The sequence below is a fragment of the Eupeodes corollae genome, chromosome 1 (assembly GCF_945859685.1).
Source record: "Eupeodes corollae chromosome 1, idEupCoro1.1, whole genome shotgun sequence".
In the NCBI taxonomy this organism is placed as follows: domain Eukaryota; kingdom Metazoa; phylum Arthropoda; class Insecta; order Diptera; family Syrphidae; genus Eupeodes; species Eupeodes corollae.
The window spans coordinates 262,347,237-262,367,288 of record NC_079147.1 but is presented as its reverse complement, the minus strand read 5'-3'; the positions used below and the strand labels follow the sequence as shown (position 1 = coordinate 262,367,288).

Sequence of the window (20,052 nt, the reverse complement as noted above, 5' to 3'; positions counted from 1 at the left end):
AAAAGAGGCTGGGATGCGACCCACACTGATAACTTCCCATCCCGTCTGTCTTGCTTAAAAGTTTGTCTATATGTACTTCTATCAATTTTTACCAAATTTGCCTACTATTTTTTGTAGATTTTATTTTTTATGAAAAAACGGACTGTTGGATTTTTATATAAAAATTACTGAATATCGAAAACAATATTTTCTGTAAAATAAAATAAATTTGAAGCCAATATTTTTAATTTTTGAAAAGCTATTTGAGTCGAAAGTAATTTTTTTACCAATTTTTAGTATTGTTTTTTTTTAGAGTTTTACTTTTTGTAAAAAACTGTCAATTCGATTTTTCTCAAAATTTTATTAAATATTGACAACAATATTTTTAAAAAGGCAAAAGTAGTTTAAAGCCAATATGTCAAAGTTTTGAAAAGTTATTTAAATCGAAAATGAATTTTCCCAACATTTATGAATGTTTTTGTATAGGTTTTTATGTTTTGTAAAATAACTGTCCATTCGATATTTCTCAAAATTGTTAAAAATGTTCAAACCAATATTTCTTATAAGTTTAAATTAGTTGGAAGCCGTAATCAAAAATTTAAAAAAAAAATATTTGAGTCGAAAATACATTTTTAACAACTTTTATTAATTTTTTGTTTATGTTTTTATTTTTTGTAAAAAACCTGTCATTTATATTTTTCTCAAAATTATTAAAAATGTTAAAAACAATATATCTTATAAGTTAAAGTTAGTTCTAAGCCATAATCTAAAATTTTTAAAAAGATATTTGAGTCGAAAATCATTTTTTACCAACTTTTGTTAATTTTTGTTCGGTTTTTAATTTTTTGTAAAAAAACTGTCAATTTGATATTTTTCAAAATTTTACTGAATGTTGACAACAATATTTTTTAAAAGGCAGAAGCAGTTTAAAGCCAATTTCTCAAAGTTCTGAAAAGATATTTGAGTCAAAAATTAATTTTTACCAACTTTTATTAATTGATTTGTTTAGGTTTTTATTTATTGTAAAAAACTGTTGATTCGATTTTTCTCAAAATCTTACTAAATATTGACAATAAAAGTTTTTTCAAAGCCAAAAGTAGTTTAAAGCCAATATCTCAAAGTTTTGAAAAGATATTTAAGTGAAAATCAATTTTAACCAACTTTTATAAATTTTTTTTAGGTTTTAGTTTTTTGTAAAAAAAAACCGTCAATTTTATTTTCTCAAAATTTGTCTTAATATTGAAAACAATATTTCTTATAAGTAAAAAGTAGTTAGAAGCTAATTTCTCAAATTTTTGACAAGATATTTCAGTCGAAAATCATTTTTACCAACTTTTATTAATTTTTTTGTTTAGGTTTTTATTTTTTAAAAAAAACTGTTAATTAGATTTTTCTCAAGATTGTTCTCAATGGTGACAACAATATTTCTTATAAGCTTAAATTAACTGGAAGCCATAATCCAAGTTTTGAAAAATATATTTAAGCCGATAATCAATTTTTACCAACTTTTGTTAAATTTTCTTTTAAGATTTTATTTTTGTAAAAAAAACTGTCAATTTGGTTTTTCTCAAAATTTTACTAAATATTGACAACAATATTTTTGAACAGGCAAAAGTAGTTTAAGGCCAATTTATCAAAGTTTTGAAAAGATATTTGAGTCGAAAATGAATTATTACCAACTTTTATTAATTTGTTTGTATAGGTTTCTATTTTTTGTAAACAAAAACTGTCAATTAGATTTTCTCAAAATTTAAATGTTGACAACAATATTTCTTATAAGTTAAAATTAGTTGGAAGCCATTATCTCAAATTTTTAAGGAGATATTTGAGTCGAAATTCAATTTTTACCAACTTTCAGTATTGTTTTTTTAAAAAAGACGTTTTTTTTTTAAAATCTTACTAGATTTTTAAAACGTGATTTTTCGTTGCACAAAATTGATTTTGGCGATAAAATCATATTGTATTGGAAAAATTTTCGAGGTGACACATTTGTTTTCCATTTTTTTGATTTATAAAAAAACGGTTGATTGGACTTTCAGACTAAACTTAAAACTAAAAACCTAAACAAAAATAGCTCCAAAATTAATGTTTTCTTCTTTGACCTAAAAAGAAAAGGAACACTTTAATGAACATATAAACCTCAATATTCAATGATTGTACAGTTCCTGCCCTCTAGATACAATTTTGCGAAATGTTCTATTTATTTCCCCTTAAGCAAATAATTAAAACTTCCGCTATTTTCTTCTTATATCCATATGACTACCGGCTACAAATGAGAAGTTAAAATACATTTATACTCCAGTTTTTATTATTATTTTTCACCTCACGCAGTAATTACTCTTTTTTACACCTTTTAGTCAAAAATTTAAGAATAATGAATAAATGAAGTCAAACTCATTAACACCATATCAAAGGACGGTAGTAAATCTGATCTTCTGAAGCAAAAGTTTAACAAAAATAATTATACGCTACAAAACCACATAATTATATCTTAAGGCAAAACCTTAAATTTTTCAAATAAATCTCTATTCTGCTTCTGCTGTAACGGATTTCCTCGTTTTAATTTCAAGAACCACAATAATTAAACTCTATCATGCTCTGTTGATCTTATTTCTGTATCTGCGTTCTGGTATTTTCCTTTTTAAATTCTCTCAATTAACTCATGAAAATGTTTCTTAAATGTGGGTCTTACCTTATAAAAGGCGGCTACACGAACGACGACGACGTTACAACTTAACTCATAAAATGTGTGACATTAAAAATCTTCATCTCCATCGTTGTTTCAATTAAAATTGTCATCACTATCACCAGAAATAATTGTACCTCAAGGAAGCTGCGTCACTGCTGATGTTGCCTGCTTGTGTCATTAACGTCACAAGATGACCCGCTTGATGACATGCGAACGTTGTCGATGTCTTCCTCTGTCGAACGAAACTACTCACCAACAAAACTCAGAGGAGAAATCTTCCTAATTCGCAATACTTCAAAAGTTTTCACCATCAAAGTGTCCCAAAAAGAGGAAAGAGAAAAAGTCTCATGAACTTTTTTTTGTAAAGGGTACGAAGGGTTCATGAACCTTATGTGCGATGCTTACCTACCTAACTTCCTACACTTTTGCATAGTTGGGGCTTATGAGAGGCGAAAGACCATTAATGTCACTCACTGTTACTTCGAGATGTGAGATGAAACATATGATGACGGTGAACAAAATTCTGGTCATAATGATGATGACGTTTTGGTGATGGTATGATGATGACGATTATGACGATGACAACGATGAGAAAGTTGATATGAGGACGATAATGATGACAAATCCAAACTTATATAAAATTTTCTTTCGTTTTTCTTTTGTATGAATATAAGGCTGCATTATCCACCTACCTAAATACCCGACCCCTCCCCCTATTCTGCTCTGATGACGCAGGAAGCATTTGGAATTAGATTGAATTGTACCAGCAAAAAGAAAAACCAGAGAAAAACGAAAATCAGGATCCATTCATATTCCTAACACACATCACACGAAAAGAAAACTTTTCTTTTTGTCCCCTCAGTGGTTTGGGGTTTATTTTTTTTTGTTGGACTTTGACTCCCAAAGGAGCTTACACATAACCTAATTTATTTGCTGGTAGATTTATGGAAATGTTGGGGGGAGCTTAGCCATACACAGTACACACATAGGTTAGGTAGGTACGTTTTGGGTTTGGAATCTTTGTTTGATTTATTATTTTTTTTCTTGGTTTGGGTTTTGGAAATATTAAAATTCATGACGTTATCTGTCACCAAATCAGGACTGAGCAATGATTTTCAATTGACATGTTAGGGTTTTAGTTCGCAAAACAACAAAAATTCATATACTGGTTTAATTTATTTTATTTGTTCGTTAAAATTTGATGTCGGTGTGTGAATAGGAATCCGTATAAGTAAAGATTTTGAGAAGCATGATGGTATTTTGTGGAATTTAAGAAAAGTTAGTTTATTGAACTTTTTTTTTCTGTGACTCATCAAAAATTATATCACGACGTTTTAATACTTAATTTTTCGGCCGATCAAAATAAACTAATAAAAATAATTCTATTTGATTTTCGATAGATAAATAAATTTGCAAATTTTTATGGAGCTCCACGAATATAATTTATTCAATAATCAATAAGTTATTAATTAATGGAATTAGTTCAAAACTTAAAAAAAAAAATACAGGGCATTTAGATCAGTAGAATGTTTTTTGGTGGTGATGTTCCATAACAAAGGTAAAATCTTACTTACTTAAGGTGGCGCTACAGTCCGGGACGGACCTGGGCCTCAACCAACAAGAGTCTCCAGCCAGCTCGGTCCCTAGCTAGCTGTCTCCAGTTTCGCACGCCAAGTTGGTTGAGGTCCTCTCCCACCTGGATGCGCCACCTGAGTCGCGGTCTTCCTCTACTGCGCCGTCCCTCGGGATTGGATTCGAAGACCTTCCGGGGTGGAGCGTTGATGTCCATCCGCTCTACATGACCTAGCCATCTAAGCCGTTGGACTTTGATTCTGCTAACTAGGTCAGTGTCGCTGTACAGCCGGTACAGCTCGTCGTTATATCTTCTCCTCCATTCTCCATCTATGCGTACGGGACCAAAAATCGCCCGAAGAATTTTTCTCTCGAAGCATCCTAAGACGCTCTCATCTTTCTTTGACAGGGTCCAGGCCCCAGCGCCATAAATGAGAACCGGGGTGATGAGTGTCTTATAGATAGTGATTTTACATGCTCGAGAGAGGACTTTACTTCTCAATTGCCTTCTAAGTCCAAAGAAGCAGCGATTTGCAAGAGTTATTCTTCGTTTGATTTCAGCGCTGGTGTCGTTGTCTGCATTAACAGCGGTGCCTAGGTAGACAAAGTCCTTAACTACCTCAAAGTTATAGCTGTCCATGATGACGTTTTGTCCAAGACGTCGTCGTTCAGTGTCCTTTTTTGATGACAGCATATACTTGGTCTTGCCCTCATTGACCACTAAACCCATCTTCTTCGCTTCCGTCGCAATGCTCTAAAACGCTCCACTGACATCATGCTTTGATCTTCCAATTATGTCAATATCATCTGCGTATCCGAGTAATTGGATGGATCTTTGGAAGATTGTGCCTCTAGTGTTGACGCTTGAGTTTTGCACAATTCTTTCCAGAACGATGTTGAAGAAGTCGCATGACAGTGCATCGCCTTGTCTACAACCTTTTTTGACATCAAATGCATCGGTAAGATCTTTTCCGACCTTGATAGAGCAGCGTGCATTCTCCATCGTCATTCTGCACAAACGGATAAGTTTGACAGGGATGCCAAAACTAGACATTTCTCGGTAGAGCTCTTCCCTATAGATGCTGTTATTCGCGGCTTTGAAATCGATAAAGAGATGGTGGGTATCGATTTGAAGCTCCTGGGTTTTTTCCAAGATCTGCCGTAGTGTGAATATTTGGTCGATAGTGGACTTTCCTGGTCTGAAGCCACACTGATAAGGACCAATCAGGTTGTTGACGAATGGCTTCAGACGTTAACATAACACGGCAGAGAGAATCTTATACGCAATGTTAAGGAGACTGATGCCTCTGTAGTTGGCGCAGTTTAGAGGGTCTCCTTTCTTATGTATCGGGCACACTATGCTGAGATTCCACACATCGGGCATGCTTTCTTCCGACCATATTTTGCAGATGAGTTGGTGCATGCTCCGTACCAAGTCATCGCCTGCTGCTTTGAATAGTTCGGCAGCGATGCCGTCAGCTCCAGCAGCTTTGTTTGACTTAAGTTTAGATTTAGCTATCTTCATTTCGTCAAGGTCGGGTAGGCGGAATTGTTGATCTGCGTCGCCGAGGTTGATTGGTTCTATCTCCCTTACAGCGGAATTCCGTTCGTCATCGCCGTTATATAATTTGGAGAAGTGATCTACTACGATGTTCCCCTGATCGCCTTTACAGGCTTCGGTTCGTGGCTGGTACCCTTGGGAGGTTTTTTTTAGCTTTTGGTAAAATTTATGAACCTCATTTCTGTTGTGACATCCCTCTATCTCCTCGATCGCGCGCTTCTCATGCTCTCTTTTTTTCCATCTAAGAAGCCGGTGTTCCTCTCTCGCTCGTTCTAGTCCTTTTGTGCAGCGCCGTTTTGTATGCCTCTTGTTTCGCTGCGTGAGCTTGCCGGCATTCGTCGTCAAACCAGGATTTTCGCTGTGGTGGCCGTGTGAAACCTAGCACTTCAGAGGCGGCATCTCTGATGGCTGCAAGGCAATGTTGCCACTGGTTTTCAATGCTTAATGCAGTAAGCATAGGACTCCTTAAGAGGTTATTAGAGACTCGATCGGAAAAGGACATGGCAGTCTCTTGCGATTGTAGCCGTCTAACGTCGAATCTTCTCACAGTACTTCCTTGTTTTGGCTTGGATCGGGATATCCGTAGCCGTACCTTTGCTACAACGAGGTAGTGGTCCGAGTCAATGTTGGCCTCTCGGAATGTTCGGATATCCTGGATACTGGAGAAGTGTCGTGCGTCGATCGCAATGTGGTCAATATGGTTGACGGTTGATTGATCAGGAGATTTCCATGACCCTTGTGGATATTGAGATGTGTGAACTGCGTACTAGCTACCAGAACGTCTTGCCCCGCAGCGAAATCGACCAGCCTGAATCCGTTGTCGGAGGTGGTGTCGTGCAGGCTGTATCTCCCGATTGTGCCACCAAAGATGTCTTCTCTTCCTAGCTTGGCGTTAAAATCTTCTAAGATAATTTTAATGTCATAACCAGGGCACTGCTTATAAGTCTTGTCCAAGAGCTCGAAGAATATGTCATTGGTGTCTTCATCTTTTTCCTCTGTTGGGGCATGCGCTCATATAAGGCTTATGTTGCTGAATTTAGCCTTGATGTGGATTGTCGTGATGCGCTTGCTCACACTGTTGAAACTCAAGACTTTTGCCTGAGTCTAGTTCCAACAAGAAATCCACATCCAAATAGACGCTGTCTTTGTTCTCGGTAGCAGTCGCCGTAGTAGATATCGCAGTCTTTTAGTTTGCGTTTGCCCGGTCCATCCCATCGCACTTCTTGGATGGCTGTAATATCTGCCTTGCAGCAGTTTAGGGCTTCCGCTAATTGTTCGGCTGCACGTGGTCTGTTAAGGGACCTAACATTCCACGTACATATCCGAAATTCGTTGTCCTTATTTCGTTTGCGTGGGTTGTCAACAGTGAATCCGTCCGTATCCGAGGCTTGTTGGTGCTTCGAAACTTAAGGTATTTTTACGTGGCCAGGAAGTCACCCCGACGGCACAACCCCCAACCTGGAGGGCCAGATCCTTAGTATAACTCCAAGGAAGGGGAGCCGGATAAACCACTCTTTACAGGCCTGGGCTCCGAATATGTCGAAGAAGCCCTATAAATTGTTCACTAAGTAGTTCAACCTTACTGGAACTGTAGACGCTACCGTTGATTCTATCTCGAGAATTCGTCCGCTGCCGCCTGGATAAGGAGAGGTGCCTTAGTGGAAACACCTCTCCCCCCCTCTCTCGTTTGCTGCCCCCAACAACTTTCCACTGGGGTTGGAACCCAATCTCCAGTTGAGGTACTAGGCACCCGATGTTCACCGCGGGGAGGTGAGAGTAGGAGTTGATAGACAGAGGTGGGTTTTGAGAAAAACCTGTGGACGCTTGTGTCCTCTTGAATGCACATGTCTACCATTTGAACATCATGAACAACATGAAAGGTAAAATTTGCTTAATTTAAAAAGTGCGTATTCGCCTGAGTGCACAATTTTGTTTTGTTATTCTGTTTATGTTTTATTGATAATTATATTCTTAAATAAGTTTGTACGAGAAGAAAGTAAACATTATTACTTGAATATTTGTATCCTGCATTTTTCGTAAATTTGTATGTCGCAAAGAAACAAAATTTCGCATATGACGTTAAATGAACAATCATTCTTTCAACGCTTGATTATGTAATAAATAAGTTTGATTAAATTTTACTAGAGGAGCTCATTTAGTTCGTAAACTTGATTCAATTTTTAAATGATTTTAAATATCAAGGCAGATAAGATATCAAAGTTTTACATTCTTGACGTTCGGCTTTAAAACTATCTCTAAAGTTGAAAATACTTCTAAAATTGTACTCAATGGTGAAGTGTTAGGCATTCCTGGAACCATAGGTATTTGACATTATTTGAGGTGTGAATCAAGGTTAATGCAATCATACTGAAGTTTAAAATAAAAAAGAATTACAACTAGATTAGAAGACTTGAACAATTTATTTAGTCAGAGAAATTATAATTTCCTAACAGTTTTTGAATACTTTAAATGTGTGATCATTTCATTTGAGATGGTCTTTGTAATTATACACCAAATGCCTAGGACAAATGATAATAGATAATGGCATTAGGGTGAGTTACGCTCAAACGCCAAAAGAGAGAATTGAGTTTTTAAAGCATTAAATTTTACCGCTGCCGTTGGAGCGCAGCAGAAAGTGTAAGTCTAGAAATGTTTTTGAAAAACCTAACGGCCATCTTCTTGACAAATTTATGTTTTCTAAAACTTGGTTTAATGATAAATTAAAATTTGATTGTATACTAACTTATTTTTTCATCAAGTTACAAAGCGTTAAGACACTGATTAAGCCTTCAGTTTGAGATAGAACTTCGATATATTAGCCCTCAAATTTTAAGTTCTAGGATATTGCAACTCGGTTTAGCAATTTTGATTCATTACACTCTTGAATTCAATTTTATCTTAAAGGACATTTAATGTGCAATAAGAAAATATTTTTAAAAAAAATATATCACTATGGGCAGTTTGCCATAAAAATAAGCTGATTTATGTAAAATGTGGTGAACGCTGACAGTTCCATGAAGTTAAAAACTCATTATAATATTTACTTTTCGTGTGCCTTATTAAACTTTTTTATATTTTTCACATCAAATGGTGAGAAGACATTATGAATAAAGGCTTTTTTAATTGAGGCGGAAAGATTTTGGCGGCCAATTAGTATTGGTTGCACCTGTCAAATCTTTTTTGTATTATTCAGAACAGCACTTTCAAACCATAAAACTTTATTAACAAAATGAGTGATCGTTAACACAAACGTTATGGTAGACGTGGTGGCGTTTCAAAGTCGACTCTTCAACGTTTCGTAGCCAAATTTGAGACGACCGATTCAGTAAACAATCAGCCAACACCCTTACGTTCACTTACGTTCAAGGAACGCAAGATCGCGGCGGTCCGTGAAAGTGTACAGCAGAACACGAGGCAGTCTATTCGTTGCCGTGCACAAGAACTCGGCCTTTCGCAGACTTCCGAAAAATCATCTTTAGTGACGAGGCATATTTTTTGATGAATTACTGTGTGAGAATTTTACCAGGTGATAATGCATCCTGAAAAAGTTATCATTTGGTGTGGATTTTGGACCGATGGCGTAATTGGTCCCTACTTTTTTGAAAACAACGTTAGTGAGGTAGTCACCGTTACATAACGATGATAATTAATTTCTTATGGCCATTGGAACGGGTTACGTATTGAATACTCAAAAAAAAAAAATCGCAACGGGATAATATACCCAAACAAATTTAATCCATTTTGATAATATCCCAAGAGACGTTAGACAAATGGACAAAATCCCCACCTAAATAATTCATTTTTACAAAATCCCCAGTAACCACGCATATCTTCATTTTTGCATGCAGTTTTTAGAAAAAAATCTTATGAAATTCTTTAATTGTGATATTAATAAATGATAATGGGCAGGTTCACAAGACATAAGGGACTTAAAAGTTAGGTAAGTTTCTAGTATCTGATTGACCAGCTGCCAAAAAATTACCTTCCAATTAATGCAACTTTAACGGAAAGTTGACTGGAAATTTAGTCGAGAAAAATCTACCCAACTGTCAAGTCAAGTCTACTTATGTCAAAATGACAGTTAATCATGTTTTTTCCATTCAACTAAAAGCTGAACTTTATTATAACTCTATGATTTAATTATTTTCTACACACCTTCATTTAATGCTTTTTGAAAAAGGGTTCTATGTCAATTTGGAAAAGAAATCACTCATCTTTCTTTACAATACAAAATACAAATCAAGATGGACTTGTAGCTTGCCTAAGGATTTTTTTGTAGACTATAATTTGTTAAGTACTTTTTGTATTATGAACTTAAAGAAGAAATTTGTGAAGTAAAGTTCTGAATTTGAAATTCATGACACTTGAAAAAGTAACTAGATGCCTTGGCCAAAATTTACGTTCAAAGAATGACGGTGAGTGCAAATGAAGTCCCTTATGTTGCTTGAACCTGCCCAATGATAAACAGTTTCTAAACAAAAAATCACTATGAAGGAATGCACTTGTCAGTCCAACTTTAGTATTCATAGAAATTCATTGTATTTGTAGTGATTGCTAAGTGCTTTCTAAGTGTTGTTTTGTATTGCCGATTATTTCTTTTGTGTTGGAATAAATATTTAAATGGATTATGTTTTTGTTATCTTTAGATTGTATTTCATCCCACATAAGTAGGTAGAAATGGCGATGTCAAGGCAACCTAGCCTGAGATCCAATTAGCGCTGTAGTGCGCCGTTTTGATACCAAAAAATCGTTTGACCTGTGAAAAAGGGACAGATTTATAGAGAAGCTTCAAAGCGATTATGTTAGAGCCTTTTTATAGCATTGAGAAAAAATATTAGGTCTCTAATCTTTGTCTCAGATAGCTCATCAAGTTCGTGAAAGAATGCTTTACCAATGTATTTCGTTCCAGTGTTTGCCAAAGCAGGACATTTGCAGAGGAAATGGATTATCGTTTCACTTTCTCTTTGGTCACTACAACTTAGGCAAAAGATATTGTAAGAGATACCCAACTTCTTTGCATGAACTCCTATAGGCCAATATCCGCTAAAAACCGCAACAATCCTGGCTATGTCTTGACTTGGCCTGCACAGAAGATCGTTTGTACGGGTTTTGTTATAGGTGGGCCATATCTTCCTAGATGTAATGCAGTTGGGTAAATTGCTCCACCTTCGGTTTGATTCAGTTTGATAGATAGAAAAGATATTACCCTTCATAGCACCAAGAGGAATGTTAACCATTTCCGCAAGTAAGCAATGAAGGGCCGACCCTTGCCTGGCTAGCTCGTCAGCCCGTTCCTTTCCCACGATACCACTATGGCACGGAACCCAGATCAGAGTGACACAGAGGTTAATATTAAGGTCCGCAAGCTCATCGCGACATTGCTGGACCAATTTAGATGAGGATACGGCCGAGTTAATGGCTTTGACAGCTGCCTGACTGTCTGTAAAGATAGCCACATTTCGGTTTTGGTTTGGGTTTTGTTTAAGTATCTTACATGCCTTTCTTATTGCCAGCAGTCAGACTGAAAAACGCTAGCAAAGTCAGGAAGCCTAAAGGATTTAGCTACGTTAGAAAAGACTCAGAAAAGATCCCAGAACCAACTCCGCACTCCATCTTTGAGCCGTCAGTAAAGATGTTTGTGTGGAAACCTATCGACATGATGTCATCCTCCCCATTTTCTCTGGATTTGAAAACAACCTTAAAACCCTTACTAAGGCTCAAAGTAGGAGTGCAGTAGTCAGGTCGATTGGTAGAAGATCCAAAATAACTTTTAAGGAGTTCGTTAGGCAAGTACGCATGGCCCCTGTGGTTCTCACGCAAGCTGTTCTCTGAACCTTATTTAGCTTATCAATATTATAGGCAGGCCACCACACAATCGAACCATATGTTAAGATTGGACGTATTACGACTGTGTACGTCCATAAAATCATCTTCGACTGAAGTCCCCACTTTTTGCCGAAAGTTTTGCTGCAAGTGTAGAAGGCAACACAAGCCTTCTTAACCCGTACTTCAATATTTAGTTTCCAGTTTAGTTAAGGGTCGAGTGTAACTCCCAAATATTTTGCTCTGGAAGATGATGACCGTTGAGTCGAGGTAGCGTGAAGGGCGGTACTTTAGTTTTGGTGGTAAAGAGCAACAGTTCAGTTTTACTTTGGTTAACTCCTATTCCACAACTCGTGCCCCAGCTGCTAACTTTCTTCAAAGCTGACACCGTGATTTCACTAATCACAGAGTTGTACTTTCCTGACACCAATAGCACGACTGCGATACGTGCACACAGCAAACGTCACCATTGACATTTTGCATGAACGATTTGTGGGTAAGGTAATCTCTCGCAGGGGTGATAAGAATTAGCCAACAAGGTCATGCGATTTGACCCTGCTAGACTTTTTCCTGTAGAGTTTCTTGACTTCGCCGTTCTATGCAAATAAACCATAATCAACTGATGCCCTAAAAGTAAACATAACACAGGCCATCGCTCAAATTCAGCCGGATCCATGCGGAAGGGTCACTAGGATCCGTGCCATCATCAGAAGCCGAAGCGGGCATTTAAATGATGTCATGTTCCACACTTCATTGCATATGTACATGCGCCTATCAAATAAAAAAATAGTTGTTTTAGTATCTAACACAAAGCTTGTTTTATTCCATTTCAACGCCTACCCGCCTTTATAATCGTTTGCAACGACTATGACTTTTGAGTCTCCACTGATAGCATAAGAACTATTTTAAATATGCCGAAATTATTCGAGGTTTCAAGAAACAGTGAACAAAATGAAATCTACTGATCTTTATTAAAAAAAAAAACACAACTCGTAAATAATTTTAAACCGAGTTCTACAAAATTGATTTAATATGAAGAAATAGGCGAGTTCTAAATATTTTTAAAATAAACTTCCAAAGGTAAACCGCGAATTACTAAGTTTATTTATATATTAGAAATTAGTCAGGAGTTTGGCTGTAAGTTGAAGACACACCATGGGAGGTATTGATCATTGATCATGAAATTTACTTGTGAACAAAACAGAGCCCTTGATATTATTTAAAATTTATGAAATATGGAACTTTCAATTTCAGTATTTAAAATTGTAACTATTGACAACATGTAGACATTTTTTAATAAGCAGTTAAAAAAGTAATAATGAATATTTCTTTTTTAATAAATTTAACTAAGTAACTCTATTTTAGAAAAATAATGTTATTAGTTACGTTCCCAAATATCGACCACAAAACAGTGCTTTGTTTTTTTGTGAATATACCTTCAGTTAATAATAACTTAAATCAGTGATGATCGAAAACTGTCCACCTTTTTACCATAAATGTGCATATTTCTACAAACTTTTTCACTTTATGCTGTCAAACTAGAAAGTTTATTAGACTCAAACTCCAACTTCTATATAAGTCGAATGCTACAGATTTCCACATATAAGGAAAGACAACAAAAAAATGAATATTAAGAAGAAAAACTTCAAACTAATTTACCAAACCCGTTTGTTATATTATTTCACTTTTAATGATCAATCTTAAATTGTCAATTAAGATTTTCATATTTACTCTTTATTATAAAGCAAACATAATTTTATGGTCACGTTGATCCGCCTATAAGTCGTATAGGTATACTAGGAGTAGATTTCAAGTCCTCCTTTTTATCCTATCCCACATGATACTCGCATAAAGATACACCCAAGTATCAATTCTTCCTCTTCTCGGGCTTGACTTTCTCATCTTAAGCCAAATAGTACCTTCTATATTATATACTCGTAGGATCTTGAAATTCATCTTTTTATTCTTGTTTTTCTTTTTTTTCAGGTGCTTACGTTCCTAATCGATTCATCACGTTTTCGCTATCCTGAGCGAGCTATTGTCTTCTTAGCTGTTTGCTATTTAGTGGTTGGTTGCGCTTATGTTGCTGGTCTTGGAGCTGGCGATTCAGTTGCATGTCGTGAGCCATTTCCTCCACCGATTCGTCTTGGTCGTCTACAAATGATGTCAACTATAACACAAGTAAGTATTATGCTCGTCTCGTGTTCCTATATACCTTAAGTCTTAAAAATTTATATTATAAATGTGTGTAGGTATATTATTATACTTTCTATAAATAAATAAATATAAAAGGGCCTTCTAGCTGAAATAAGACGTTATTATATCTGCACGAGTTCTGGTTTAGTGCTTCGTATAAATATATTTTGTTTAAATTTTCTTTTTTCTTCCATCTTGTAAGCTTCTTTGGATATTTTTTAATTAAAGATTCTATGTTCAATATCTACCTATAAAAAATAAAAGGAGAAACATGAAGAAGAAATAATTATATGTGCATTGGACGAAGATTGAATTTTTTTAAAAAACTTTTACAGAGTGACCAAGTTTATAAAAGACGTTACCATTTTATATCAATTGATCACATTATATATTAGATAAATAGGGTTTTTCAAAAAGAGGTTTCATATTGAATAGCCAGCTATTGGGGAGCGGCTATTTTTTTATTTGTCATTGTTCTAAATTTAACAAGCTAAAACACCGCCATTACTACAACAGGAAATTATGAAATTTATAAATATTTTTCAGCAACAGAACTTAAGCATTTTTGAGTCATCGTGAAGTACTTTATCAGTCAATAATGATGAAAATGGTGGAAAAATATGTCTTCACTTACTATAACCATTTTAAATAAGCCAAATTCTCCAATATGGAGTTCGGAAAATTTACCTAACAATGGTTTTTGAAAAACTTCTTCCTTTTAATCAAGCCATTTTTTGGATGCTGGTTTTAAACTACGCCGATGGCATGGGAGGTGCGACTGGACCTTACATTTTCGAAAATAAGGCTGGTGACATTGTTATGCCATTTCATTTTCATTTCATTTCATACCATATAAATAAAAAAAAATATTATATTTTTCGTCTTCTGTATTTTTCTCAGCAAGATCTAAGTAGTTATCGGTCAAAGTTTACAAATACATTTGTACAATTGCCAACAACCGAAAGTTATTTAACTTCTTATAAGCGTTTTATAAATAAGGAGTTTGGTTTTCTTTTAAGTTGAACTTATCGTTATAAGCTGTTTTAGAAGACCGGAAGCCATGTCGGCTTTATTCGAAACTGCCTGACATGTTTATTAAATTTTAATTTATTAACTTCCCATAGGAAGTTATTGCAATGGGTCCGATTTGTCAAATTGGAAATTTTGACATTTCTCGACGTTTCAAGGTCCCTAGAGTCGAAATAAATATTTTTAGAAATATGTCTTCGCGACGTTATTTCGTCGTCCATAGATCAAGATCCAGAAGAGATATCGACTTCAAGACAATTTTGTTGTACAGATAATAAGGCAGAAAGATGCAGAAAGTGCTCTCAAGAAAATTGCGTGGGTGGCTTTTTTACCATAGCAGTTTGAAAAATGGTGGAAATTTTGGTTAACCCTAAATATCTTACGGACCAAAAACGCTGGATACTTGCATTAAATTTTATATAATATATTGTAACGTGATTTTAAAGAAGTATATTTTTTGAAAAAAAAATCCATTTAACGGTTTTTTATATAAATAAAAAAAACTGAAAAAAAATTTTGTCAGCTCCAAAATTTTACTACTAAAATATGATTTCATCTCCAAAACAATTTTGTGGAACGAGGAGTAATGTTTTTGACATCTGATGAAATTTTGAGAAAAATCGAATTGACAGTTTTTTTTTATAAAAACTAAAAATCTAAAAAAAAAATTACTCAAAGTTGGTAAAAATTGAATATAGATTCAAATATCTTTTCAAAAACTTGAAATTTAGACTTCAAACTTATTTTATCTTATAAGAAATATTGTTTTCAACATTCTGAAAATTGTTGAGAAAATCGAATTGACAGTTTTCTTACAAAAAATAAAAACCTAAAAAAAAATTAATAAAAGTTTGTAAAAATTGATTTTCGACTCAAATATCTTTTGAAAACTTTAAGATATTGGCTTTAATTTACTTTTATCTTTCAAAAAATATTGTTGTCAATATTCGGAAAAATTTTGAAGAAAATCGAATTGACAGTTTTTTTTTATAAAAAATTAAAAACCGAAAAAAAAATTACAAAAGTTGGTAAAAATGATTTTCGACTGAAATATCTTTTCAAAAATTTGAGATAATAGCTTCTAACTAATTTTTGCTTATAAGAAATATTGTTTTCAACATTAGAACAAATTTTGAGAAAAATCGAATTAACAGTTTTTTGTACAAAAAATAAAAACCTACAAAAAAATTTAAAAAACTTAGTAAAAATTGATTTTCGGCTCAAATATCTTTTCATAAATTCGAAATATTGGTTTCGAACTTATTTTATTTCACAGAAAATATTTCTTTTGATATTCAGTAATTTTTATGTAAAAATCCAACTGTCCGTTTTTACATACAAAATTAAATCTTCAAAAATAGTACGCAAATTTGGTAAAAATTTATAGGTGTACATATAGCCAATCTTTTAAGCAAGACAAATCGACAGACGGGATGGGAAGTTATAAGTGTGGATCGCATCCCAGCCCCCTTTTTTGGTAATGTATGGTAAGATATTTTGGGTCTGTTTTTAAAGGAATTGGAACATAATAGTAAAAGCCGTTTGCTCTCCTTTTCTGCTTTACGGTACCCCTTTCCATAAATGTTTCTGAAGCATGTAGTACTGCTTTTAATACTAACCTCCACGAGCTAAGATACGATGTTAATGTCAACATGAAATATTTTATTTCGTTGAGTGCATCGTTAGGTCTTACTCCACTTGCTACTATCTTGGTGTCATCTTCGTACGAAAAGCCTTCTAGCTCATTTTCTTGGCTATTAAAAACAAAATCGTTAAGATATATGTTGACAAGTTTTGGACCAAGTAACGATCCTTGGGCAACACCCATAAAGACTGAAAACTCTTCTCAAGCTTTAGAACCGATTGAACTCATTGCTGTTTTAGAATTTACGAAACTGTTGATCATTCGTATGAAGCCTAAAAAAATTCAAGATTTATCAATTTAAAAATTAGGCCATAATGCCAAATCGAACCAAAAGCAGCCTGCAACTGTTATGCCTGCATTGCGCTTCCAGTGAACGAATCATAATTCTCTAAGGCCGGAATTCAAAGATATCGATATGGACAGCTTTAATGTTCAACAAGATGGTACGAAGTTCAGCACCAAACTACAGGAGTCCGGCAAAAAGTTCTCCCACATTTTAAAACTGAACGCCGTGAAGTTTGTACTGTTTTTTTGTGGTTTCTAGTAAACTGATTTAAGTTTGGTTGGAGGAAGGTCTCAATTATGTGACAGTAGCGATCCGCATTAACTGCAACTTTTTGCCCATTATTTTCGATATATTCCTCTACGACAAATGCGCGATTCTCACTGTGCCACGCCTTTACGATTACTAAAAGCGGCACGTAGACTTCTATCTTTCTATACCTGGAATACCATTTTATCTTTAAATAGCTTTAAATATAAACTTCTAAAAATACGGGAGGTTTTTTGCCGGATCCTTTATAAGCTGATCGCACAAATATTTTGTGATATAATGCAGACTTTCTTCTTTAGGACCATTTGGGAAATGGAGTTTATGCCAATGCTCTACAACTAATACAAGACCTTTAATAACGAATTTGTTGAGTTTTAAATAGCTCATAGAAGAAAATGTGCTCATTGGTTATGGCAAATTTCATAAAAAGCGTATAATGCCGCAACCGTAGCCGTGGTGGCCATTTGGCTATTTTGTTTTCCATTGTTAATGGTCGTCTAGCTCGTTTCATTTGAATATAAAAAGTAAACCTCTTATTGGAAGACCCTTTATCAGATATACATATATTTTGTGTTTGTCCAATACAAAGTTAGGGCAAAACTTAGTAACTTAAAGAAATTTGGAAATCAAGTTCATTATTAACGAAAATCTTTTCAAATATTTAAAAAAAATTCTTTTGTAAACTATCAATTGATCTTGAAATCCGTCGGAAGCTTTATTGATTGAAAAATCAAGCTTCTTTCAAAAAATAATTATTCATTTTATTGTTCTTATCATTTTTAATCATTCTCAATTATCAAAAAACGTACCAATTGACTATTTAAATTTTAAACTTTGATATTTAATTTAATTTCTTTAAGGTGATAATTTCCATATATTTATTCTAGTTTTTTTTTTTTAGATCACCCTGTATTAAATATTCCTTAGATCTTCTGGACGTTCTTATTTATATTTATAAATTTTTCATTTTCTTCCTTTTTACCATCATCAGGGACATCGACAATCGACTTCGTGCACTGTCCTATTTATGGCTTTGTATTTTTGTTGCATGGCTGCATTTGCGTGGTGGTCGTGCTTGGCTTTGGCTTGGTTCCTTGCAGCTGGTCTTAAATGGGGCCACGAAGCCATTGAAAACAAGTCGCATCTGTTTCACCTGGCTGCATGGGCTATTCCAGCATTGCAGACGATCTCAGTCCTGGCATTGGCAAAAGTTGAAGGTAAGTCTTTTTTATACACATCCCATACATATAACCACACATGCTCTTATTTTGTATCTGAAAGTTCATTATTGGAACTTATTTCACCAAACAAAAAATAAATAAACAAGATAGAATATTTACGTCTTGAAAAGTTGCTTTGTATTCCATTTTTGGAAGGTACCTTTAGATAAAGTATCCAACAAGAAACAACAACACAAAAAGCAGAGTGTTGCTTAGCACTTTGTTTTCATGAATTTTGTCACCAAGATTCTGTTCTGTTGGGTTCGGTTCGTTTCGTTTCGGTTTGGTTCTGGTAGATGGTGCTACGTGATGAGGATTTATAATTTTGAAGCGAGTCTTTTGGTGTATTAAAGCTTTAGCTATAAACCATGATCATCATTTGATGGTTGCGGTTGGTAAACCTTCTCGCGCATAATGATGATGATAGTGTGGCATAAAAATTGAATGTGAAATAAAATAAATAAAATTAAGACTTAAATATGTACGAAACGCGAAGGAGGCAAAAGTATCTGTACATATGTACCTATAACTCAGTACGAAAAACGTTACCTATATAAAAGAAGGAAATGTCGATTTGGTTGTGGGTGAAGTTTATTATTTTTTTTTTGGTTTTTCGTTCGTTATTAAGAAACGGTACTGCGTTTGGAATATTAATAAGTTTGATAGAACAAACAAAAAAAAATAAAGCGGATTCCAATCTTATGTGGTCGTAGGTGTTTTCTTTTGTTGAGAATTTCGTGATGATGTTTAAATAATATATAGCCTATCTCTTTCTATATCTATGTCTTCAAATTTAAGGTACATAAAAGGTAACCTAAAAGGTGGATGGTTTAAAAGGCACAAAATTGCATGAAACATTAAATATTAATTACTTGGAGGACCGTCCACAAAATTCGTAGCTTCACATTTTTAATTAAATTTACAATTGAAGCGTTTAGTTGAAGAAGGGATTGAGTAGCATTTGCAATATTTCCAGAAATAAGGACTCAAAGTTGATATCGCCACTTCCAGAAATTACGTGTCCAGGTAATGGGTCTTGAAATAAAGCTATATTGGCTAAAGTTGTGTGGCATGTGGCACCGTTTTGTTGAAACCACATATTGTCCAAGTCGTATTCGTACATAGCAATAAAAAAAAAGTCGCTATGACCATAATGCTCCGAATTGACGGTGACAGTAGTTTCATCGTCGTTTTCGAAGATGTAAGGTCCAAACACACCTTCTTACCAAAAAAAGCACCAAACAGTGACTTTTTGTGGATGTTATAACATCTCTTTAATAATTTGAGGATTATCAGAATCCCAAATACGATAACTTAGTTTATAAATATACCCACAACTTTTCAGCCGAGCGAAAGCCGCAAGACTAGCCTCTCACTAGGATTTTACAAAAAAATCCCTAAGAATTTACAAAAAACACTAAGGAAATCTTAGCGATCTTCTTCTGAAGCCTCTAGGTTACGGAAAATTCTTTCAACTAATCCAGCGATGCCAAGCTGCTTGAAAAAAAAAACAGACTGCGCCTGGACAGATTCAAATAATGAATCGCTGGACTAACTGTTGGATATTCATTTTCCTGGTAGTTCTCTTACCGAAATTTTCAAAGGTTATATACGTTCAAGTCTCAATACAACATATCCACAAGGTCTGATCACAAGGGACAAGCTACAATGGGCTCTCAAAAGCTTCAAACCTTTTAAATCTGCAGCACCAGATCGAATAATACCAGCAGAGCTACAAAAGACTTCTGACATAATTGCACCAATCCTTGAGGCAATTTTTACCAA

At 34.6% G+C, this 20,052-nt stretch overlaps 1 protein-coding gene across 1 annotated transcript in view; it reads left to right on the top strand.

Moving 5' to 3' along the window:
* Positions 1–20,052, top strand: part of LOC129938509 (frizzled) — a 265,725-nt gene that overhangs the window by 93,380 nt on the left and 152,293 nt on the right. Inside the window, exons 3-4 of the mRNA XM_056046121.1 lie at positions 13,611–13,805; positions 18,039–18,264. Of these exons, the coding sequence (XP_055902096.1) occupies positions 13,611–13,805; positions 18,039–18,264 (421 nt within the window). The remainder of the gene's footprint in view (positions 1–13,610; positions 13,806–18,038; positions 18,265–20,052) is intronic.